Here is an 18,717-nt window from a genome sequence, read left to right on the forward strand (position 1 = left end):
CTTAGCAAGCAGTAGCCTTTTATAATTCTCCAGTGACCTAAATGCACTTGAGGTGAGTTATTTCATAACTAATCAAAATAAAGTGATGTAATGAATAGCCATGAACTATTGTGTTATTTGGAAAAAGAAACATGTGGAAGTGATTATCAACTACTTTTATTCCAAAAATCTTCAATATGCCACACAGAACACAAATCAATTATTAAGAACATGAAGAAAAGTATTTCTTGCTGCACAGTGATGCTGGTAATCTTTTGTGAGGTGTATTTATATGCTCATGCTCCATATCAAAGGGAATTTCTTCAGACTGCCCTTTAATGGCTCATAGGCAGAACAGAGAGTGGCAGAATCTCAAAAACAGGCAGCTGAGCAGAAGTAATGCAAAACACTGTCTTCCCTTCATAGTAATACATCCTCAGGCAAATACACATTTTCCAATTGGAGGAAGAAAAAATACATAGAGAAAGAACATAGAAGAAACATCAAATAGTGGCAGGGAGTGACAGAGAGAAAGGTAGTTCAGGAGCCAACTATAAAGTAAAAGGGTAAGAGAGTAATGTTCTGTTTTTATCTGTGCTGCAGGGATATCATAAAACTCCCAAATCTGTCTTCAGGAGCTATTTTAGTCATGATTACAGTCCCATCACATGGAGGCTGCCAGTCATTCTACTGCTAGGGAGATGTTGCTTTTACCATGTGGCAAATAAAGTTAAGGTTTTACCAATATATTTAACTTTAAGACTTCAACTATCCCATGGTCATGATATTTGAGGGCCACAAAAATGTCAGATTGACTTTACATGTTTTTCTGTATTATAACTAACAAATGAGCTGTACGTAGCTCCTGCATTTTTACAAAAATGTCTTATGGAGAAATTGTAATACAATCTACTTTTAATATAATAAAATTATATATAATATACATCAGTGTAGGAACATAAATACTGGTTGGATTTTGCTATTTTGTTTTGTCTACTGGATGAAGAGAGTGGGATTTAAATGAGGGCTCATAGCTGCATCAACCCAGTGGTCTCTGTGTATCTATTTGTGCTCTGGTGGCTCCTCCATAAAATGGTGAAGGCTTGGAATGAACGCAAAGTGGTGTGGAGTTTCTTATGAAAAAAGACAATAAGTAAGGACTTGAAAATCAATGACAGCAGGGCATTCTCTCTCTTTCTCTCTCACACACACACATTCAGATACGCACACACATGTGAGGGTAACTCCAGATAACTGTGACTTCAGCACATTAAAAGTGTATAAAAGTGATAGCAATGACCTGTTTTCTAACATTTGATCTGACAGGGAGCGGAAGCTTGTGACAACAAATGTATAGACAATGTAGGACATTTCAAAATTAAAAAAAATACAACAAAATGTAACAAAATGCAATACTGTAACTAAAACATGTACAAATAACATGTACAAATAAATTATAAATAAATATAGCATTTGCATAAATGCTAACACAGTGCATATTTTAACTGCTGTGTTTGTTGCTTTCAGTTTTTTTATCATTCTAAATGTCAGACATTGTAGGAAGGTAAGTGTTTTCATCTAACAGGACAAACATACAAACATGGTTATAAGGCAAGAAAACACCTTTTTGTGTTTCTGAGCTACTAAAGTTTTCAGAAATCTAATTACTTCTTACTCTACTAGTGTTGTGTAAAAGAACCACTCCGTCTCACATGGATAAATCTATATCCAACACAGATTATCAGAAATGTGTATCTTCCATTATAGATTTGTTTACCTTCAACGCAAAAGACATGAATTCAAGTGGTGGAAATGGATGAACCTGTAAAGTGCAGTAAACCAGTGCTTATACAAAGGTGGGTTTGAGGTCTTCTTTAAATACCACAGGGTGTGGGGAGCGGTACAGGCCAGCATAGCTTTCGTACTCGCTGTCAGAAGAGTCGGAGGAGCTGTCTGAGGACAAGAGTGAGCCCCGCTGCAGGCAAGACTCACAGTAGGGATGGTGGTAGTAGCAATAATCTGTCGAGCTGCTAGAGTCTGAGTCCCAGTACCCACAGGAGTCTCTTATGTGTCTCTGGTGCAGCTTGTCTTTGCCGCCTGCTTCCACATCCACAGATACATGTTTGTGTTCTGCACATCTTTGACAACTTGAAACACACCTCTGACATTTTGTGATCAGTCTATGCCTGTCTGCTTCTTCTTTCTTGTCCTCCTCTAGCTCATCATCACTGTTATGAACTTGGAGAAGTGTACCATCTACAGTTGCCCCATCATGGGGCGCGATTGGTGCTTGTTGTTCACAGTGTTCTCTTTTCTTACCACAACCTGTGTAGAAACAGGCGGGGGTCAAACTTCTTCTAGATGAGTGAAAGGGCGGCCGACGTTTTCTCATGGCGTAGGGGGAGATGCTGGGGTAGAGAACAGGTGGATGAGGGCAGAGTGGTGTCCGCAGGGAAAGAGGGGAGAGGGTGCATGTTTCTGCAACTTTCATCTGAGCGGGCAGCCTGGCTGACTGAGTGGGAGACCGAAGTGTCCTTTCCAAGACTGCGTCCACACTCAGCTCCCGGAGAATCTCCTGCAACTGCTCACTACTAACAAAACCAGCCAGTTTGGCATTTGGTCCCAGCTGAGCTGTTAGGCCACTGTGACTGTCAAATGTTTCAATCTGAAATGGCTTAAATCCTCCACCACAGCATTGTAGGGAAGTAACAAAGTTAACAGTCTCCTCTGCTGTCCTCAGTAATCCAGAGGATGGGAGGGACACAGGCTGCTTGAGATCGTCCTCTTTTTTAGACTCAGCTGTGTCTTTGCCTGTAAAGCCAGGGATAGAAACCTTCATCTGATTTTCTCTTGGATACATATCGTCGGAGAGAGAAGCAGTGGTGTGCGCTGAAGATGGTACGACAGCACCAGGAGTGAGATGAGGGGGTAAGAGAGATTTAGAGTCTCTTTGAGGTAGAGAAGAGGGGGGCCCCTCAGACTGAATCTCAGTGGTCTGAGTTGAAGAGGAGTTTAGGTTGGTGACAGAGGAATCCTTGTCAGGGTCCTCAGGGGGCTGACTGGCTGACATGAGTCGCAGGAGTTTATCCTTGGCATTGTTCACCTGCTCCTGAAGACTGTCAATCACAGCATTTTTCTGAAAAAAGACAAAAACAAGTAAAACACTTTTAGTTGTAGTGCAAAAATGTAGCGAAGAAGTCTGCCTGAAAACAGAGTTTGTACATAGTTTGCTGGATTAAAAAACAAACAGCTCAGACCAAGATATGAGAAAATCTTTGTCAAGATATTCAGCTGTCATTTCAGTATCTTTATTTCATTTACAGTTTATTTTATATCTTTGTAATCCAACAATTTTCAGCCAGTTTCCAATACATGTTATACCATGACGATGCTTCCCTTCGCTAAGAGAGACAAGCCTTCGTTGCCAGTTAGCAAAGGATATAAAAAAATGAATGTAAAATCAGGAAGCATTGTTGCCATACAGAGACCTCCTTTTACTTGCCTTGCTTGCCTTTAGGCTCTGAGATGTGTTTTTGACAACTGAAAGCAGAAAAGGCTTCAAGAAGAAGTCTGCAGTGATGCCAGTGGCCCTGACCACTCGTAGCTTAGATGATCAAAAAATGAATGGCAGTCTCTCAAAGTTTGCAGTCTGGGGACCAGCTGACTAACTGACCAACTTTGCACCATTCGCAATGCTGCTTAGTGCAGCATATGACCATACATACCATTAAGACAACCTCACACTACATCATACAAGATCTTCTTAAATGGCAGGTAGTATTGTGAAAAACTGATGCTGTACCTCACTGAGGAGTTTTTTCATGGAGTTGTTCTCCCCCACCAGGTAGTAGATCTCATCCTGGCTGTACACAGACGGCTGGCTCTTACTGGGGCTGCTGAAATACTTGGCCATTTGAATGCGGTTGTTCTGATCGTCCTCAAAGTGTCGACACTGGGTGAGCTGCATGGTGGCGAGTGTGATATTTAGGGGCAGTAAAACGATAACATTACAGAAACCTTAATCTACCATTTGACAGTGAACCTTTTGACCTGGTGTGTACTGCTCATTGTAGACATATCTCCTTACTTTCTACTGGCTCATTCCTTTATTATACCAGAAATCCACTGGCAGACACTTAAAAGTCATAAACCTGTTTGCGGCAGCCTACGTAGTTGTGACTCATGAACACCTTCTGGGTGAGTCACGCTCTAGTGATAGACATGGTTTACTGACATGAATAGGGAAAACAGAGGTGTGAGTGCCAAAATCACTCATAAATGTTGGCATGCACATTTCATTCATCTATTTGTCATATTTCTGTCCATTGTCTGTGCTTGACTGTTTGTTACTGCTGGTTTTCCAGACATAGTTTGGTATGATTAGATGACAGTTCTGATAGTTTCTGCATTAGGTCGTATAAAAAGTGCCAGTGTCATCACCAGGAATAACACCATAACAGAGGACCCTGAAATCTTTTTTTTTTAAATATTGTTTCCACAGCAGTTTCATGCATCTTGCATGTGTTCTGGTGTTTTCTTTTCTAACCTGAGGCACAAACAGCATGCAGTTAGTAGCTAGTGTGCAGATGAAGATAGCTCCAGCAACAGTGCCATAAACCAGGTTGGGCCAGGCCTTTAGGAAAATGGACACAGGGACAGCCACAGTCGAGGAGAGGGTGACCAAAGTGACAGCTGTTATAATGGTGGGAGACTGGTTGACTGGAGGGTGGCTGACGTTACTGGTCAATCCAGCTAGATAAGTGCCATAGAGGAGAAGACAACCCTAGAAAGATGAAGACACAATGTAAAGACAAAGGACAAAACTATTTAAATCAATACATTGAAATTCATCTTTCTGTCAATGTTATCTTCTCTTTGTCTCTGGCAAGTAGTTGTTATCGCTTGAAATGAAAATGTAAAACTAATTTAATCTAATGTGTGATAGTCGCCACAGAATTATGCTGGGGGACCTTAAAAACCGCTCCTATCGTGCAATTTTCATCTGACATCACATTTATTGTCTGTTACAACTAGAGCTTTAAATTTACATAATGATTTTGACCATGGGAATGCAGCAGTTGACGTCACATATTTTGATGTCCTTGTAACAATCAACATTAACACAATAGGTCTGATGAACTCTCGGGTATGTTGTGTCTGCCAGTTATCACAACAATGACGGCACACAAAGTATTCAATAAATACCTTCTGAACAGCAATAATGACAATCCACAGATCTGAGTATGCAGAGGAACAGGAGTCCAGCTGACTCAAGGAGTAGGAGATATCTTTCTCCACCACCTGCATCAGAAAAAAATCATTTTCTGTCATTAGTTAAATTTTGTTTATATAATGCCAATGATTTTGCAGTTTGTGATGTTGCCAAAGTCATAACATCAAGATTTCTTATATTTTCTCATACATAAAATAATCCTATGGCAACAACAACCTTTCAGATGAAGCCAGGATCCCAAGAGTTTAAAAAAATCAAATAAAACAAACAAAAGCCTCTGTTTGTTTTATTACCTGTTGTACAGCACAACAATTTTTGAATTAAATCATACCTTGACAACAGCTCTAGCAGATCGCGAACACCTAATGGGATCTGTGAGATTCCAAGCAGTGAGGAGAAGCATGTCCACCAGGATCAACAGAGCCACCATGCACATCAGCTGGATGTCTCGAATGATCTGAAAGAAAAAAAATAAAGAAAAAAATAAAGTCACATAACAAACTCCTTTTATTGAGAAAGCTTTGCCATCAGACTGCACTAACTCTGTGCCTTTGTGACCCTAGTTAGAAATTAATGTAGAACATTTCATCTAAGAATGATGCACACCACACATCAGGAAGCCTAAAGAAGCTATAGTATGAAAGTCAGCAACAAAACACACATGAGATCAGTTCACTCCATGATGTGGAAGTGTCAAGCATGCATCTGTTTTTTTTCTATCTTTAATAAAATCTTTCTCACTAATATTTTTCTCTTCTCAACACATTATGTAGAATACCAGCCACTAAACAAACATATTAAAAATTACTGAAAAGGTTAAAATAACAAATAACTGGTTTATATTCTATAATACTTAGCACAGGTGATGTATCCTACTTACCACTCTCTTGTCAGGCACTTGCTGGGTGAACACTCTGTATAGTCTCCACGTCTTACCCAAAATTGGTCCAAACACAAGAGTACTGCCGACACAAAGAGTCCACATCCGAGCCTACATGAGAGAGTAGCAGATAGATAGTATCTGATAGTAATTTATCCAACAACTTCAGTGAGCTTTGAGTGTGATATGAAGGCTTACTTGTAGCATGGCTGTAGATGGACCCCCTTGTGAGTGTGCTTGTTCATCAATGGCAAACAGGAAGCCACTGCTGTAAGTGAGGAGACTTCCAAAAAGAGTCAGGACATTCAGGTTGGGACTAGACATCTTCACTATCCTGATAAAACAACATACACAAAATAAATATTTTATTTTCCGTGAATATATTTTTGCGTCTATATAACGTATTCACGTCACTTTGGAAACTACCTGTTGTTTTTGAAGCGCAGTGTGAAGAGCAGGAAGCAGAAAGCCAGCAGGATGCCACAAGAGAGCAGTGTCCACACCACAGCAGCTAGCACTGGGGACAGGGGCCACCTTGGGAGCTCCGTAGCTGTCTGCACACACACATACACATCCACACACCTGAAAGTCATATCTGAAAGATCACAGATGTAACTCCTGTACACCTACATTATATGATTTTGCACATCTAACCTTTGGCGCCAAAGGAAAAAAAGGAGTACACAGGATTTATCTGAGTAAACAAACCTTTATTAAGGCAAACACAGCAACAATCATCATGGCCTTACTAGCTTTTATTTAAAAATGATTCAGTATTAATTTAAAAAAAGGCGAAAACAATTAAGCAGATTTTAAACACTGACAGGCAGGATGATCAGAGGAGCAGAGTTGACCCCTCCATGATTACGCCGGGGGTTAAAGTATGGATGAAGTCTTTCACTGAATGAGTATCCAGTGAATGAGTAGATATGAGAGGCAAAGTCCACATTGTAAAACGAAACCTGCCCCCACTCCACATCCACATACACCCCAATTCTCTGGGGCTTCTCCACCAGTGGCACACAGAGAGGAGTGCTGCTGAGCGCCCAGTAGCTCTTGTCCTTTCTCATCCCTAGAGTCCAGTAGCCCTTTTTAGGGTTTAACATGCTCCCTCCTTTTCTGTTGACAGATGCAAGCCCAACTCCAATATCCCACTCTGTCTTCCCTTTCACCTGAACCTCAAAATAGAACCTGCCAGAGGAGAAACCCTCCTTTGCCAAAACACTTATGCCGGGGTAAAACCTCTCTGGGTTGTCAGGGAGGCTCAGCGCTACATCACAATGATAGACCTGTTTCTTGTTTTCAGATAGCACCAGTTTAGGGTGGGCTGTATCAGGATCAAGAGTTATCTCCACAGCACACTGCTTAGCTCTATGAAACTCAGTCTCACACAACCTCTTCACCTCACCCTTTACTGTCTCCTCCAGCTGACATGCTATTCTCCCGACTGCTCTCCTTACCACGCCTACGTATACAGCACTATCTATGCAGGTGTTTGACCAGTCTTTGGTGCCTGGCAGTGTGGAAAAAGCTGGAAATCTCTCGATAAGGTCACGGTCTCCTTTGGTGTCTGAGTAATGCTCCAACTCCAGCCCCTTGATCTCCTGTTCCACTTCCATGATGAGCCTGCTGGCCTTGAGTTCAACTTGCCTCTGCTTTGCACCAATCACGTCCACCACCTCAGCTTGGCTTCTCTGGACAAGCTGGAGAAGTTTGGCGAATACTTGCAAGCTCTCCTCAATCTCTCTTTCAGTGTTTCCTCGGCTGAGCTGAACAGTTTGGTTGATTTTAATGATTTTCTGCAGCCTGGAGTCAATCATTTTTTCCACTTCATTAATCCTTTCAATTTGAGCTCTCCTGTCTCTGCTCTCATCCTCTACTGTGAGATGGGCCCTGTGGCCTTCCGTGTTGCAGATCTGGCACACACGTGTCTGCTCAGTGTTACAGAACAGATCCAGCTGTTTCTCATGCCTCTTGCACACCTTGTCTTGCATGTCCATCAATGGATTAATCAGGTGGTGTTTCTTGAAGGTGCCTAAAACATGATGGGCCTCACAGAAAGATGCAAAACAGTCCAGGCATGATTTTAGAGCTGTGACACTTTTACCAATGTACACATCACATGAAATGTCTCCAGTATAACATGGCGAGTGTTCCACATTAGTAGATTCATTTTCATCTTTATTTTCCATCATCTTCTTGAACTGAGAAGCCACCTCTGAAATCAATGTGTTTACTTTCAGGTCAGGCCTCCTGTAGAATTTCTGCTTGCACATGGGGCACTGTGACAGATAGACGCTCCGCCAGTATGTTTTTATGCAGTCCCTGCAGAAGTTGTGCCCACATGGAGTTGAAACTGGTTGGGTGAACAAATCCAAACAAATGGGGCATAGAAGCTGCTCCTTGGACAGCACATTGCCAGCAGTAGCCATATCTGGGAACATATCCAGAAGGAAAGTGGGTGAGAGTTTACGGGTATAGGCAAACGGTTTACCCCCTGCTCTTTTTTTTTTCTTGCCACTACACTATTAGGTTTGGAAACAGTTGTGCCTGGTGAGCTCTCTAGGTCCACAAATAGTAGCAAATGCATGGTGTAACCTTTCACCGAAGAATATATCATTTTTGCTGACAGTTTTCATGTCAGCTGGGTTCCGAAAACAATAATAAAGATGGACTGTTAGGACATTAAAATTAAACAAAACAGTATATTAAAGTACAAGCTTGTCACATAATTCACTGGCAAAACAAAGCATACCCATTGAAGCACACGGTTCCCTTTCCCTTGGGTAAAGATGATATCTGTATGTTTACACTGATGCATGCATAAATAAACATTATATAGCATGAAGGAAATCAAAGAGATAACTAACCTTTTTCCTATGTCGTGTAGCCCAGAGAGGAAAAGAAAGTGTTTGTGTTCCCTGACTGCTACTTAAGTTTCTATTTGAAAAGTCACATTACACTTAGTGTTCACCTCGTGTTGCTGATCTCCACTTGCTCTTTTCTTAAAGGCATCAACAACTGAGATGTGAGATGATACTAAACATAGTTTCACTAGCCCTTCCCCTTTACCTTTTTGGATCACTAATACTAAACTGCCTTCCTCCGTGGAAGAATACTAAAGTTTTACTATGTTTTTATTTGTTGACCTTCATTTATGCGGGTGTCTTTGTGATGTAAGACAGAAATTCCAAAAATTAATCTGTAGCACCATTGGAGATAACTCTCAGATGAGGAGCTGCCACAAATATTCTGTTGGTCAGTCATGGTGGATTTAACTACATCTACCAACATGTGTGCATGTATGAGCCTGAACATATATAAGCACTGTGGAGCAGTCATTTGTCTTTGTGTGTGAGTGTGTGCGTGTGTTTATGTGTGAGTGTATGTGCACAGTATGTGTGTACTGTACACTGCATTTTCACAATTTAAAAAATGTCTGCACTATATTTACTTAGTGTAATTGCTATGAATACCCCTGATGTTTAATTTCAACATCATGGGAATTCATAGCAACTACATAGCATTCTCATACCATTAATGTCTGTCTACGTACATGTGAAGTTGTGTGTGCACAAGACTTATAGGGAGATTACCATCCTGAGACTGCATAGTCTCTGCAGAATGTCCAGACCCTCTTGCCTGTTGACTCCTGAGTGGATGAAGCAAAGTGGGGAATCACAATACGAGCTGCAGTTCAACTTAGGCTCCATGACTGAGCCCAGTCTGTCCACTTTTAGACACACATCCTGAGAAGCAAACAGATGATATAAAAGGCATGACATTTGAAAATTAAACATGTTATTCTTTGTAAATACAATAATTATTGAGAGGGAAAAAATACAAAATCTTCTGTTTAACAGTGTGTTAAGCAGAAGATTTTGTAACACAATATTATATCATTTATATAGTCTGCCATCTAATGAACATATCATTTAAAGCAGTAACCAGTAAGTAAGTATTGAATTAAATGACAACATGATACCTGTCAAGGGGTGGGATATATTCGTTAGCAAGTGAACAGTCTTCTCTTGAGGTTTATCTGTTTGAAGCAGGACATGGACATGCATAAGGATCAGAGTGATTCGGACTGTCAAGTTTTCCGGAGTCTTTACTTCAACGACTGCCCAAACTTGAAAAAGGCAAAAAACAACCACAGGACACACAAGAACAACTGAGGTTCTTCTGCTTTTGCCTTTTTATTGAAGTTTTCTTTAGTAACAAAACGGGCTCAAAACTGAAACTGTTGAAACAGGTTGATAACCTTACAAAGCAAAACAGTGACATCCCTATGGTTAACCACACAGATAATCCACCAAATGCAACCTACAACTTCGGTCTACATCTATATTCTGGTGCAGCCGGATCACCTATACTTATGTTTGTTTTTCAGGTTCCCCAAAAATTGCTTACCGAGACTTTTAACTAACCATGCCTTTTAACTAACGTTGCTTAGCAACCACTCCTCTTCTTCTCAGTTACTATTATTGTATGTATTTCCCCCTTTTTCTTCTAATTTTGTGTTTTATTTGTCCCATTTTAGGTTAACATTGCATCCTTCCAAATTCAACCTCCTACTTGAGCTCCTGGTCATTTAAGCCAAGGAGATCACACCCTTTTACTGCTCTTCTACAGGAAATAAAAGAACCTGTCGCCTGACATCTCTATGACAAATTGTAGCAGGAATCTTCGTAATGCTCTTGGCAATTTTGAGGTCTTTCCTTGTGGGATCATTATGTGCTGGTTTCAATACTGATACCGGGTAGCTTGGGAATGTCAGGACATACACTTCTAGCACAATGTCCTTCTCATTAGGATTGACACCAACCACCCTGGAAAGTTTGTACTGACCCCTCAAAGCATTTTGATCAGAAAGCCAGATGATATCTCCCAAAGCAACATTATGTCCCTAGTGTGCCACTTGTTCCTGAAGAAGAGATTTGGTCCTGCCAACTGGCTCCACTTGATCAGAATTTGATTGCTTAACCAGCTGTCCAAAGTCCATTCTTTATGACCGCAACAGCTAGAGTCATCTCCTTACCTCCTGCTTGGCAGTTAGTACAGCATCAGCCACCACATTCTGGCTCACATGCTGCACCGATGCTGTCCTATTTCCACCATTCCTGGAACTCCCGTTTGCTAGCAGCTGTATAACTGGTCTCCACTATGGTATTTGGGTGCATCTCTGGTGTCTTTATCTTGATTGGGCTCTAAAGGTCCTTGGTGACCTCTTTATATGTCCATGCAGCTGTTCTCATAGAATGAGCAAAGTGTGTTTTAGGCCTGTGTGCACTGACATGTACCTGTTCAAACAAGTCAGGATGTGTGCCACCCACAGTCTTTCCAGGAGGACTTTCCAGTAGGACAAGGTCTCCATCAGCTTTCACTCTTTGCGGAGCAAGCCTTCCTTCTCGATGACTGATGAGAAGATCGATCTCTTCTGGTCTCCATAATTCCTCCAGTTCAACTTCTGGGATGAATCTATTTAATTGTTCAGGTATGACTACACATTGTGCTTTAGTTATCTCTTTTAGACAGTAGCAAACAAGTCTGTGAGCTCTGAGAGTACCTGTGGGAGTCTTGACTCTGACTTTGAGAAGATATCTTCTTGTGCGTACTCTAGTTGTCATTCCACAAATTACATGCACAACCAGAGGTAATTAGATTCAGTAGCCTGGCGGCTGATTGATGTAGTTGGTGTCTGATGGGAGGCATATCAGGGTTCAAGTTTTATGCCCTGCACTGGCAGTGACCTCCATTAGCAGCATAATTACCCGAAGCTCAGAAATATAATTCTCCAGGAATCCTAACTGGTTACTAGCCATGGTTTTTGCCACTGTAGTATTATTGGTGAAGGCTTCCTTGTACCATTCTGCCAGCTTTGTAGACAGCTCACTTAAGAACCTGCTCATCAGTTAAGACGTTTTGGTGTCTACCACATCTATGTGGTCTCTCACCATTGCCTTTCTTGTATTCTCCTCTTGGACAGAGAAAGAAATTATTGTTCAGGCATCCTGCGTTCTTGCAGTCTTTATACTTGTAGTTATCTTTACAATCAACTCTACCATTGTGACATCCAAGGCACTCCCTGCATGCACCAAGTTGCTTAACAGCAGATTTCTTTTCAGAAAGTAGTTGTCCTCTGAATTTCTTGCAGAAGAAAATCTGGTCTTTGTGCTTGTTATTTTTGCAGACAAGGCTTTCTTTGTTGTTCTGGTGGAAGTTCCATTTTTGTTCCATTTCTTTTCTCGTCTGTATGCTGCATCTGATTTTTCTGTCACTCTGTCTGATATTCTGAGACGGTCAAGCCCCTTAAATATATTCTCCTGTTTTTTCAGGAATTGCAGAAGCCCATCAAAATGGTTGTCAGGCGTGACACCATTGCTGGGGTCGATCCTGAATACAAGGCAGTCTTTCTTAACAAATTCTGGTAGCTTGTTTTTTAAGCTTTAATTACCAGTGGATTTTTCCATAGCACCAATGTTTTCAAGATCTATGAGGTCTGTCAAAGGCTTCTCCACAGTCGGGATTAGATCGATTACCTTCCTGGGTTGATTTCCCTTTACAAGAGGAAACCTTTCCCTGCTTCTACTATTTCCATTTTCAGTGCACTTGCAAACTCCCCTTTTCTTGCTTCAAGCATGTTTTTAGCTGCCTTTAACTCCCTAAGTTTTTTCTGGAAGTCAGTTTTCTCTGTGTGGGGAATCCATGGTTCCCAATTTAAAAGGGTTTCAACAGAGTCCTTGATGAGCTTTTCCAGAAGTGTTAAATGCATTTCATAGGCTTCACAGTTAACATTGTGTACTGCAATGGAGGATGCATATTCACAGGCTCTTTGCGCTTCCTCAAAAGCAGCCGTCATTTCTGCTAGCCCATAGTTTGCCCAGAGATGGACTTGGACAGACTTTTTTGCCTCATCAAATCTTAGTTCACATTCGATGGTGACCTTCTCAAACCGAAACTCAAGTTGATCATCTAGCTGTACCTCAGTACTGCCATCAGATTTAGACTCCATATCTACCAACAAACCAGTTCTGTACTCATCATTGGCTTCCATGACCCTCTTGGTTGCAACAGAAAGCTTTGCGAACTCCTCTTTAAGATCTGACTTGGTCATATATCTTGCCTTCCGGATGAGATAGTTGGCTTGTCTTGTAAAGCAGCTCTTTGCTGTAGTTCGTTCTCTCTTAAGTTGGTCCAATGTTCTCCCATAAGTTTCTTCTGCCATGTTGCAAGGTTTGATTATTTTATGTTCTTAACGGTCTCTTTATTCTCTTGGCATCTACAGTATTTCTCTTGGACCTCCTACAACCTGTAATCTTCATGTCCCGCTGCCATGCACGTGGTTTTCAACTGTCAAGTCTTGTGGGGTTTTTGCTTAAACGAAACTTGAAAAAGGCAAAAGCCATCCACAGGAGACGCAGGAACAACTCAGGTTCTTCTGCTGTTCCCTTTTTAATGAAGCTTTCTTCAGTACAAAACGGTCGCAAACTAAAACTGTTGATACAGGTCAATAACAGTTGACGCATCCCCTTCTTATTCTGGTTGAAACAGAGACTTTTTTACACTTTCAGACCAAATGTAACCTACAACTTCTGTCTACATCTACACTCTGTTGCAGCCGGATCACCTATACTGCACTTATGTTTGTTTTTCAGTCTCCCCGGAAACCGCTTACCGAGCCTTTCAACTAATCGTGCCTTTCTGTAGCTTAGCAACCACTCCTCTTCTTTTTTTGGTGTGTGTTTTATTTATCCCATTTTAGGTTAACATTGCATCCTTCCAAATTCAACCTCACACGGACTAAGGACAAATTCTAAAGGCTACACAACTACAGCATATCCCAGTATATGCAGAGGTCAGCTATAGAAAGTGGCCAAAACAAACATGACCAGCGAAAGTTACAAGCACCCACGGCTGACTTTTGCACTGTCTAGTTTAATCACACAGAAGAGCTGCCACAGAAAACACTGTCAAAAATCCCAGTGATGGCTCTGACTGGCAAGTGTCAGAACACAGTGCATTCCAACAGACTGGTTAGACTGGCCTGAACATTGACAAAAGCATGTACAATCAACATGTGAGCATCAGAACTGGACCATGGAACTATGGAAGAAGGTCTGAGGCATAGCAGTGTCTATTGCATCATGTGGATGGCTGGGTGCATCATTTACCTGACTTCAGGATGCAATACAGCAGTGTGTGATTCTCAGGGAAAAGTTCTGTTTAGAAACCTGTTGTCCTGGCATTTATGTGGATTTTAGTTTGCCAAATACCACCAACTGAAACATTGTTGCAGACCAGGTCATTACTTCATGGTAATGCTATATTCCCATCCCCAGCTGTGCAGTGCGGACCAAGCCCAGTAGAATTTGGGGAGGGTTGCGCCAGGAGGGCCATCCGGCGTAAAAAAAAAAAAAAAAAATGTGCCAAATCAACATGCAGACAATGATCCGCTGTGGCAACCCTGAACTCACGGGCTAAGCCAAAAAATAAAAAATAAAAATAAAAAATGCTATTATCTAAATGCAGTATTGCATTGATGCCAGATACGAGAGAAAACTTTCTAAGGTCTTGTGAAGTCTTTGGCCGGACAGATTAGAGCTGCATGGACTGCATGACAGGGGACCAACACAATATTAGACAGGTGGCATCAATGTTGTGGCTAATCAGTTATATTGCATTTAATTCCATGAGTCTCCATTGTTGCTCTAATATGATGAACTGTATAAGACAAGGCAGTGAGGAAACACATTTTTTGTGAAGTCCTGCTTCTGTCTCCCGGTCAGTGATTCAATAAATGGTTGTAAAACTTTTAGCAACCACAGTGTGGTGCTCTCACAAAAACCTCAGAGTAGAATAGAATTGTGTACTTAAATGATTTAGACCGGTAAATGAAGAAGGCAGAGCCACAAAGGAATCCAACAAACACTGAGGTTAACGTAAAATTACAGAATTAAAGTGTTAATTATTTCCCACCACAAAACAAACTGAGAAGCCAGGACTTTTGTGTTTCTGCTTATCTTCATTTTCCACAAGCACTACGCCATCACAGAGGCAGGCCAGCCAACACAGAATTACACTCTTTGTTGACACAAGACAAAAGACAGAGGAAGATGAGGAGTAATACTGTAATTTTATTCACCAAGCTATCATTTACAGTTTCAGTGAGGGGTGCATAATCTGCAATCAGCCAAGGTATTTAAGGCATCTGAGGACAAAGATGTAAACTTTGGAAAATATCACCAAACAACTGTTTGTCACTCTTGCCACAGGCATTTTTATGAGGCTACCCGTGCTGTACTGACATGTTGCAGATTTAATAGTGTAGCATGGTATCACTTGATACCATGATCTGAGCAGTAACTAGTACAGACTGAGAGCGTGATTGCTGTAAACACTGCAGTGACTCAGTTATATGTTGCGGAGACGATGCAAGACCACTTATAGACAAATGGGCAGACAGGTGAGTATTTATTAGACATCGCTTGTCTCGTCATTGTCTGTAGAATGACTAATATAACCTGAAGGGGTCTACACCGGATCCAAAGAGTGGAGACGACATGAAGATATTCTGTTCTAAAGGCTGCTTGTGTTATTATGTAGAAAACTATGGTAAACTATCTTCAAATGTTAACGGTATTAACAGAACAATGAGACCCTCTGAGCAGCATATCTGGAAATGTCTGCAGTTCCTGTTCATGTCCTTTTGTCACTTTCCAAGTTTAGACACAGCTCTGCTGCTTCCTGCAGGAAACTCTGACAGAGAGAGGCATTTCCAACTGGTTTTGAAAGTCCTGTCTCTTTAGGTTTCAGCTTGGGGAGGAACCTGTTACCTTGCAGAGGTCACCAACAAAGGTCAGCAAAGGATGGCAAGCATCCCGTATGAGGGGTCACTGTGTAAGCAAGAGCAAGGCTCGTCCCAAGGCTGAGTTAGGTTTTATGGACATGTTTTGACAATTCAGAATAGTCATGAGGAGTGTCTTTTTAAGTCCTGAAGGCTAAACCGCAAGTAATACCTGAGCTAGCTGTGGCCTTAAATGTTTTACCTTCATGTGGGGCGGTCCTAACCTGTGTGCAGCTTAGCTTTCACGTGTTCAGTTACCTATCAGTATCTCATATTTCCTTTATTTACTAAAATATCAGGAATATTTAAACTATTTTTAACAGGCAACTGGACTCACAGAGACACAACTGAGGTTCAGATCAAATCTTTTAATTAAAAACGGAGGTAAACCCATCCATTGTCCTGTCAGTCTCTCGGTTTCTCTTCTAAGATTAGAGCAGTGTAACCACAGGCGATGCCACATGTAAAGCCTGGTTCAGAGGCTAAAATTGAAACATTCCTCCCTGGTCACTAATCCGTTTATAAATGTATTCTTTAAGCTGAGTTAGAATTCAATTACTGGAACTGAAATCCTGCCTCAGGCCTGACGTTTAATTTCTGGTCACGCTGCATTTTACAGCCTTGTTCAATAAATTTCTCACCTACAAATGTCAAAATCTAATTAAAAGATATCTGATCACACTTCAGGAGCTTGCGTCATTGTTGTATGAAACCACGCGTTCACTTCAAGGAAACAAGTCGAAATCAAGTTAGTGTCTATAGGAACAATTATTTCACTAATGATACAAATATTCAAGAAATGCCTTTGGAAAAACAAATCTACATACTTATATATATTTCATACTATATAGATTTCATAATGTTTTTTTTAAACAAACCAAATGTTTGAAATGTCAAACTTGTATACAGTTAAACGTCTTTCTCAACTGAAAGTAGTGCACTGTTAAATAAAGTTAACAATGCTGATGAAATAAACATGCAAATGTATGGAAATAACTAAAATAAGAGTTCAATAAGAGTTTAAATAGAACAAACCTGGGTCTCCAAAGCGCACAGAGGATCCCATCACCTCGTCCCGCTCCAGGCTGCATCCATCGCTCAGGAACCAAAAACATTTTGATATAAATAGGAAATAAATAACTGGATAATATGTTTTCTCATCATAGCTGCAAAAGTCCCATCGCTGCACACCTGGAACGAACCTCACACATTGTGATATGTACAGTAAAGTGTGAGTGCACAGCACGATAAGATCCTGTTACTGCAGAGAAAAGTTCACTAGTCTGCCAGGGTTTTCATTTGAGCGTAGAGGGAGGGAGGCGTGTGTTGGGGAGAGGAGGTGTGATCTCTGTCTCTCTCTCTCTCTTGCTCTCTCTTTTTCCTTTCTTTTCGAACCTTTCCAGCTCCAACTGCTTCAAAAATGGGATTCAGAGTGTGATGTGACCCATGTGGGGAAAGATGATTTTCAAAGTGTGTGCGCAGTATGTTGTGGTGGCCCCAGGAGGTTGGGTGGCATATGGGAGAGGGCGGTGCGTTCTGGGTCCACAGTGCAAACAAATAGGCAGAATAACAGCACTTGTTTTAATGGAAAAAGAAACACATCATCTCTGTTCTGGTTTTGAAAAGAGATTGTGAGAGTAGCTCAGCAAAGAATCATATCAAAAGAAATAAAAAACTGCTTCTATCTGAGTGCAGGAAGCCAACAGAAATATGTCTGCATTTGTTCCACCAGCCATAGAGAGGCATAAAGGTGTTATTAAGATGTCACAAAGATTTACAGTGTGAGCCTGCAGACAGGGTCATTCCTGATGAGGGAGTGTCACCACTAGTTACACTGTACGCTGAGAAACACAGACACATGCAGGGCTCTTTTCTCCTAGATGTGATAGATTCACTTGACTTTGCACTGTTCTAAAGTGTTTTGTTTTATCATTAACAACGATGGATAGAACCTTTTGTTTCAGTTGTGAAGATGCTATGCCGCTGCAACACTATTAAAATGTTAATCTTACAAACAGGAAAGGTGACAGTAGAGTCACCGAAAGGTTTCATTTTCAACTTCAGCTCAACTTTATTGTCTTCTGGGGAAATGGGGAAAGGTTAAGCCTCAACATCATATTACTTGTGTCTATTTGGATCTACTTGCATATAGTGTATAATCTGTTAGATATATAAAAAGATGCATTCATTTAGGCACTATTCACTTGTAAACAGTAAATAGTTTGCACTGCTAAAAAGTCCGAACCTGTTTGTAAAGTTATTTACCACACAAACACATATATATGTACATCTTACAAAGGACAGTATGTGTTCAAGAGGAGTGGGACAATATGATCTTCTGTCTCTTAATGATTTGTTGCTGATGGAAACTTGCAATAAAAGGTTTCAGTAAACTCATCATTTTTACTTGAAAGTCCGAATCAAATTCTGTTACGTTCAAACCATAGCAATCATTCTCAGGTTTCTCTCAAGATAAGGTTTCGACAGATTGCACCGGCAGCAGGTGGACTGCATAGATGCTCAGATTACTGAGAGCTTTAATATTTCATCTAGGCACAGAAGACTGTTATCCAAAAAGCATGAGTCAAAGAGGGAAACCAGGCCAGAAGGGTAAGCAGGATGAAACAGGACACACGTTGTTCTACTAAGGTTACCAGGGATCAATACCAAACACAGGTGTCACTTATAGTCTCCCTTTTCCTATACTGTGTTGTGCACATGTATTAGCTGGAAGTCCACCAAGCAAAATAAATAACAGGCAAAGTTTTCAAGCCAGCA

At 41.0% G+C, this 18,717-nt stretch overlaps 1 protein-coding gene across 3 annotated transcripts; it reads right to left on the reverse strand.

Annotated features, from left to right (window-relative positions):
- Window positions 1-140: 140 nt before the first annotated feature.
- On the reverse strand, window positions 141-17,231 carry gpr156 (G protein-coupled receptor 156). 3 transcript variants are annotated; one of them, XM_067516699.1, is made up of 11 exons: window positions 16,975-17,231; window positions 10,078-10,134; window positions 9,689-9,841; window positions 6,519-6,646; window positions 6,291-6,426; window positions 6,093-6,203; window positions 5,544-5,669; window positions 5,185-5,280; window positions 4,526-4,762; window positions 3,782-3,940; window positions 141-3,115 (listed from the first exon to the last, which is right to left on the reverse strand). In XM_067516699.1, the coding sequence occupies exons 3-11, from the start codon at window positions 9,803-9,805 to the stop codon at window positions 1,826-1,828; spliced, it is 2,400 nt and encodes a 799-aa protein (XP_067372800.1). In that variant the 5' UTR covers window positions 9,806-9,841; window positions 10,078-10,134; window positions 16,975-17,231; the 3' UTR covers window positions 141-1,825. The 3 variants fall into 3 exon arrangements, with proteins under 3 accessions (XP_067372800.1, XP_067372799.1, XP_067372801.1); XM_067516698.1 differs by lacking the exon at window positions 10,078-10,134; XM_067516700.1 differs by lacking the exons at window positions 10,078-10,134; window positions 16,975-17,231 and adding an exon at window positions 7,335-8,526 and having other exon boundaries at window positions 6,519-6,626; window positions 9,689-9,836.
- Between the last annotated feature and the right edge of the window lie 1,486 nt (window positions 17,232-18,717).

The sequence above is a fragment of the Channa argus genome, chromosome 9 (genome assembly GCF_033026475.1).
Source record: "Channa argus isolate prfri chromosome 9, Channa argus male v1.0, whole genome shotgun sequence".
In the NCBI taxonomy this organism is placed as follows: Eukaryota; Metazoa; Chordata; class Actinopteri; order Anabantiformes; family Channidae; genus Channa; species Channa argus.

Excerpts from the sequence above, each read along its gene's own strand:
- gpr156 (XM_067516700.1), bottom strand. Across the intron at positions 3,941-4,525 it reads GCATGCTGTTTGTGCCTCAG|CTCACCCAGTGTCGACACTT; the intron begins GTTAGAAAAGAA and ends GCCACCATGCAG. Across the intron at positions 3,116-3,781 it reads TGAAAAAACTCCTCAGTGAG|AAAAATGCTGTGATTGACAG; the intron begins GTACAGCATCAG and ends GTCTTTTTTCAG.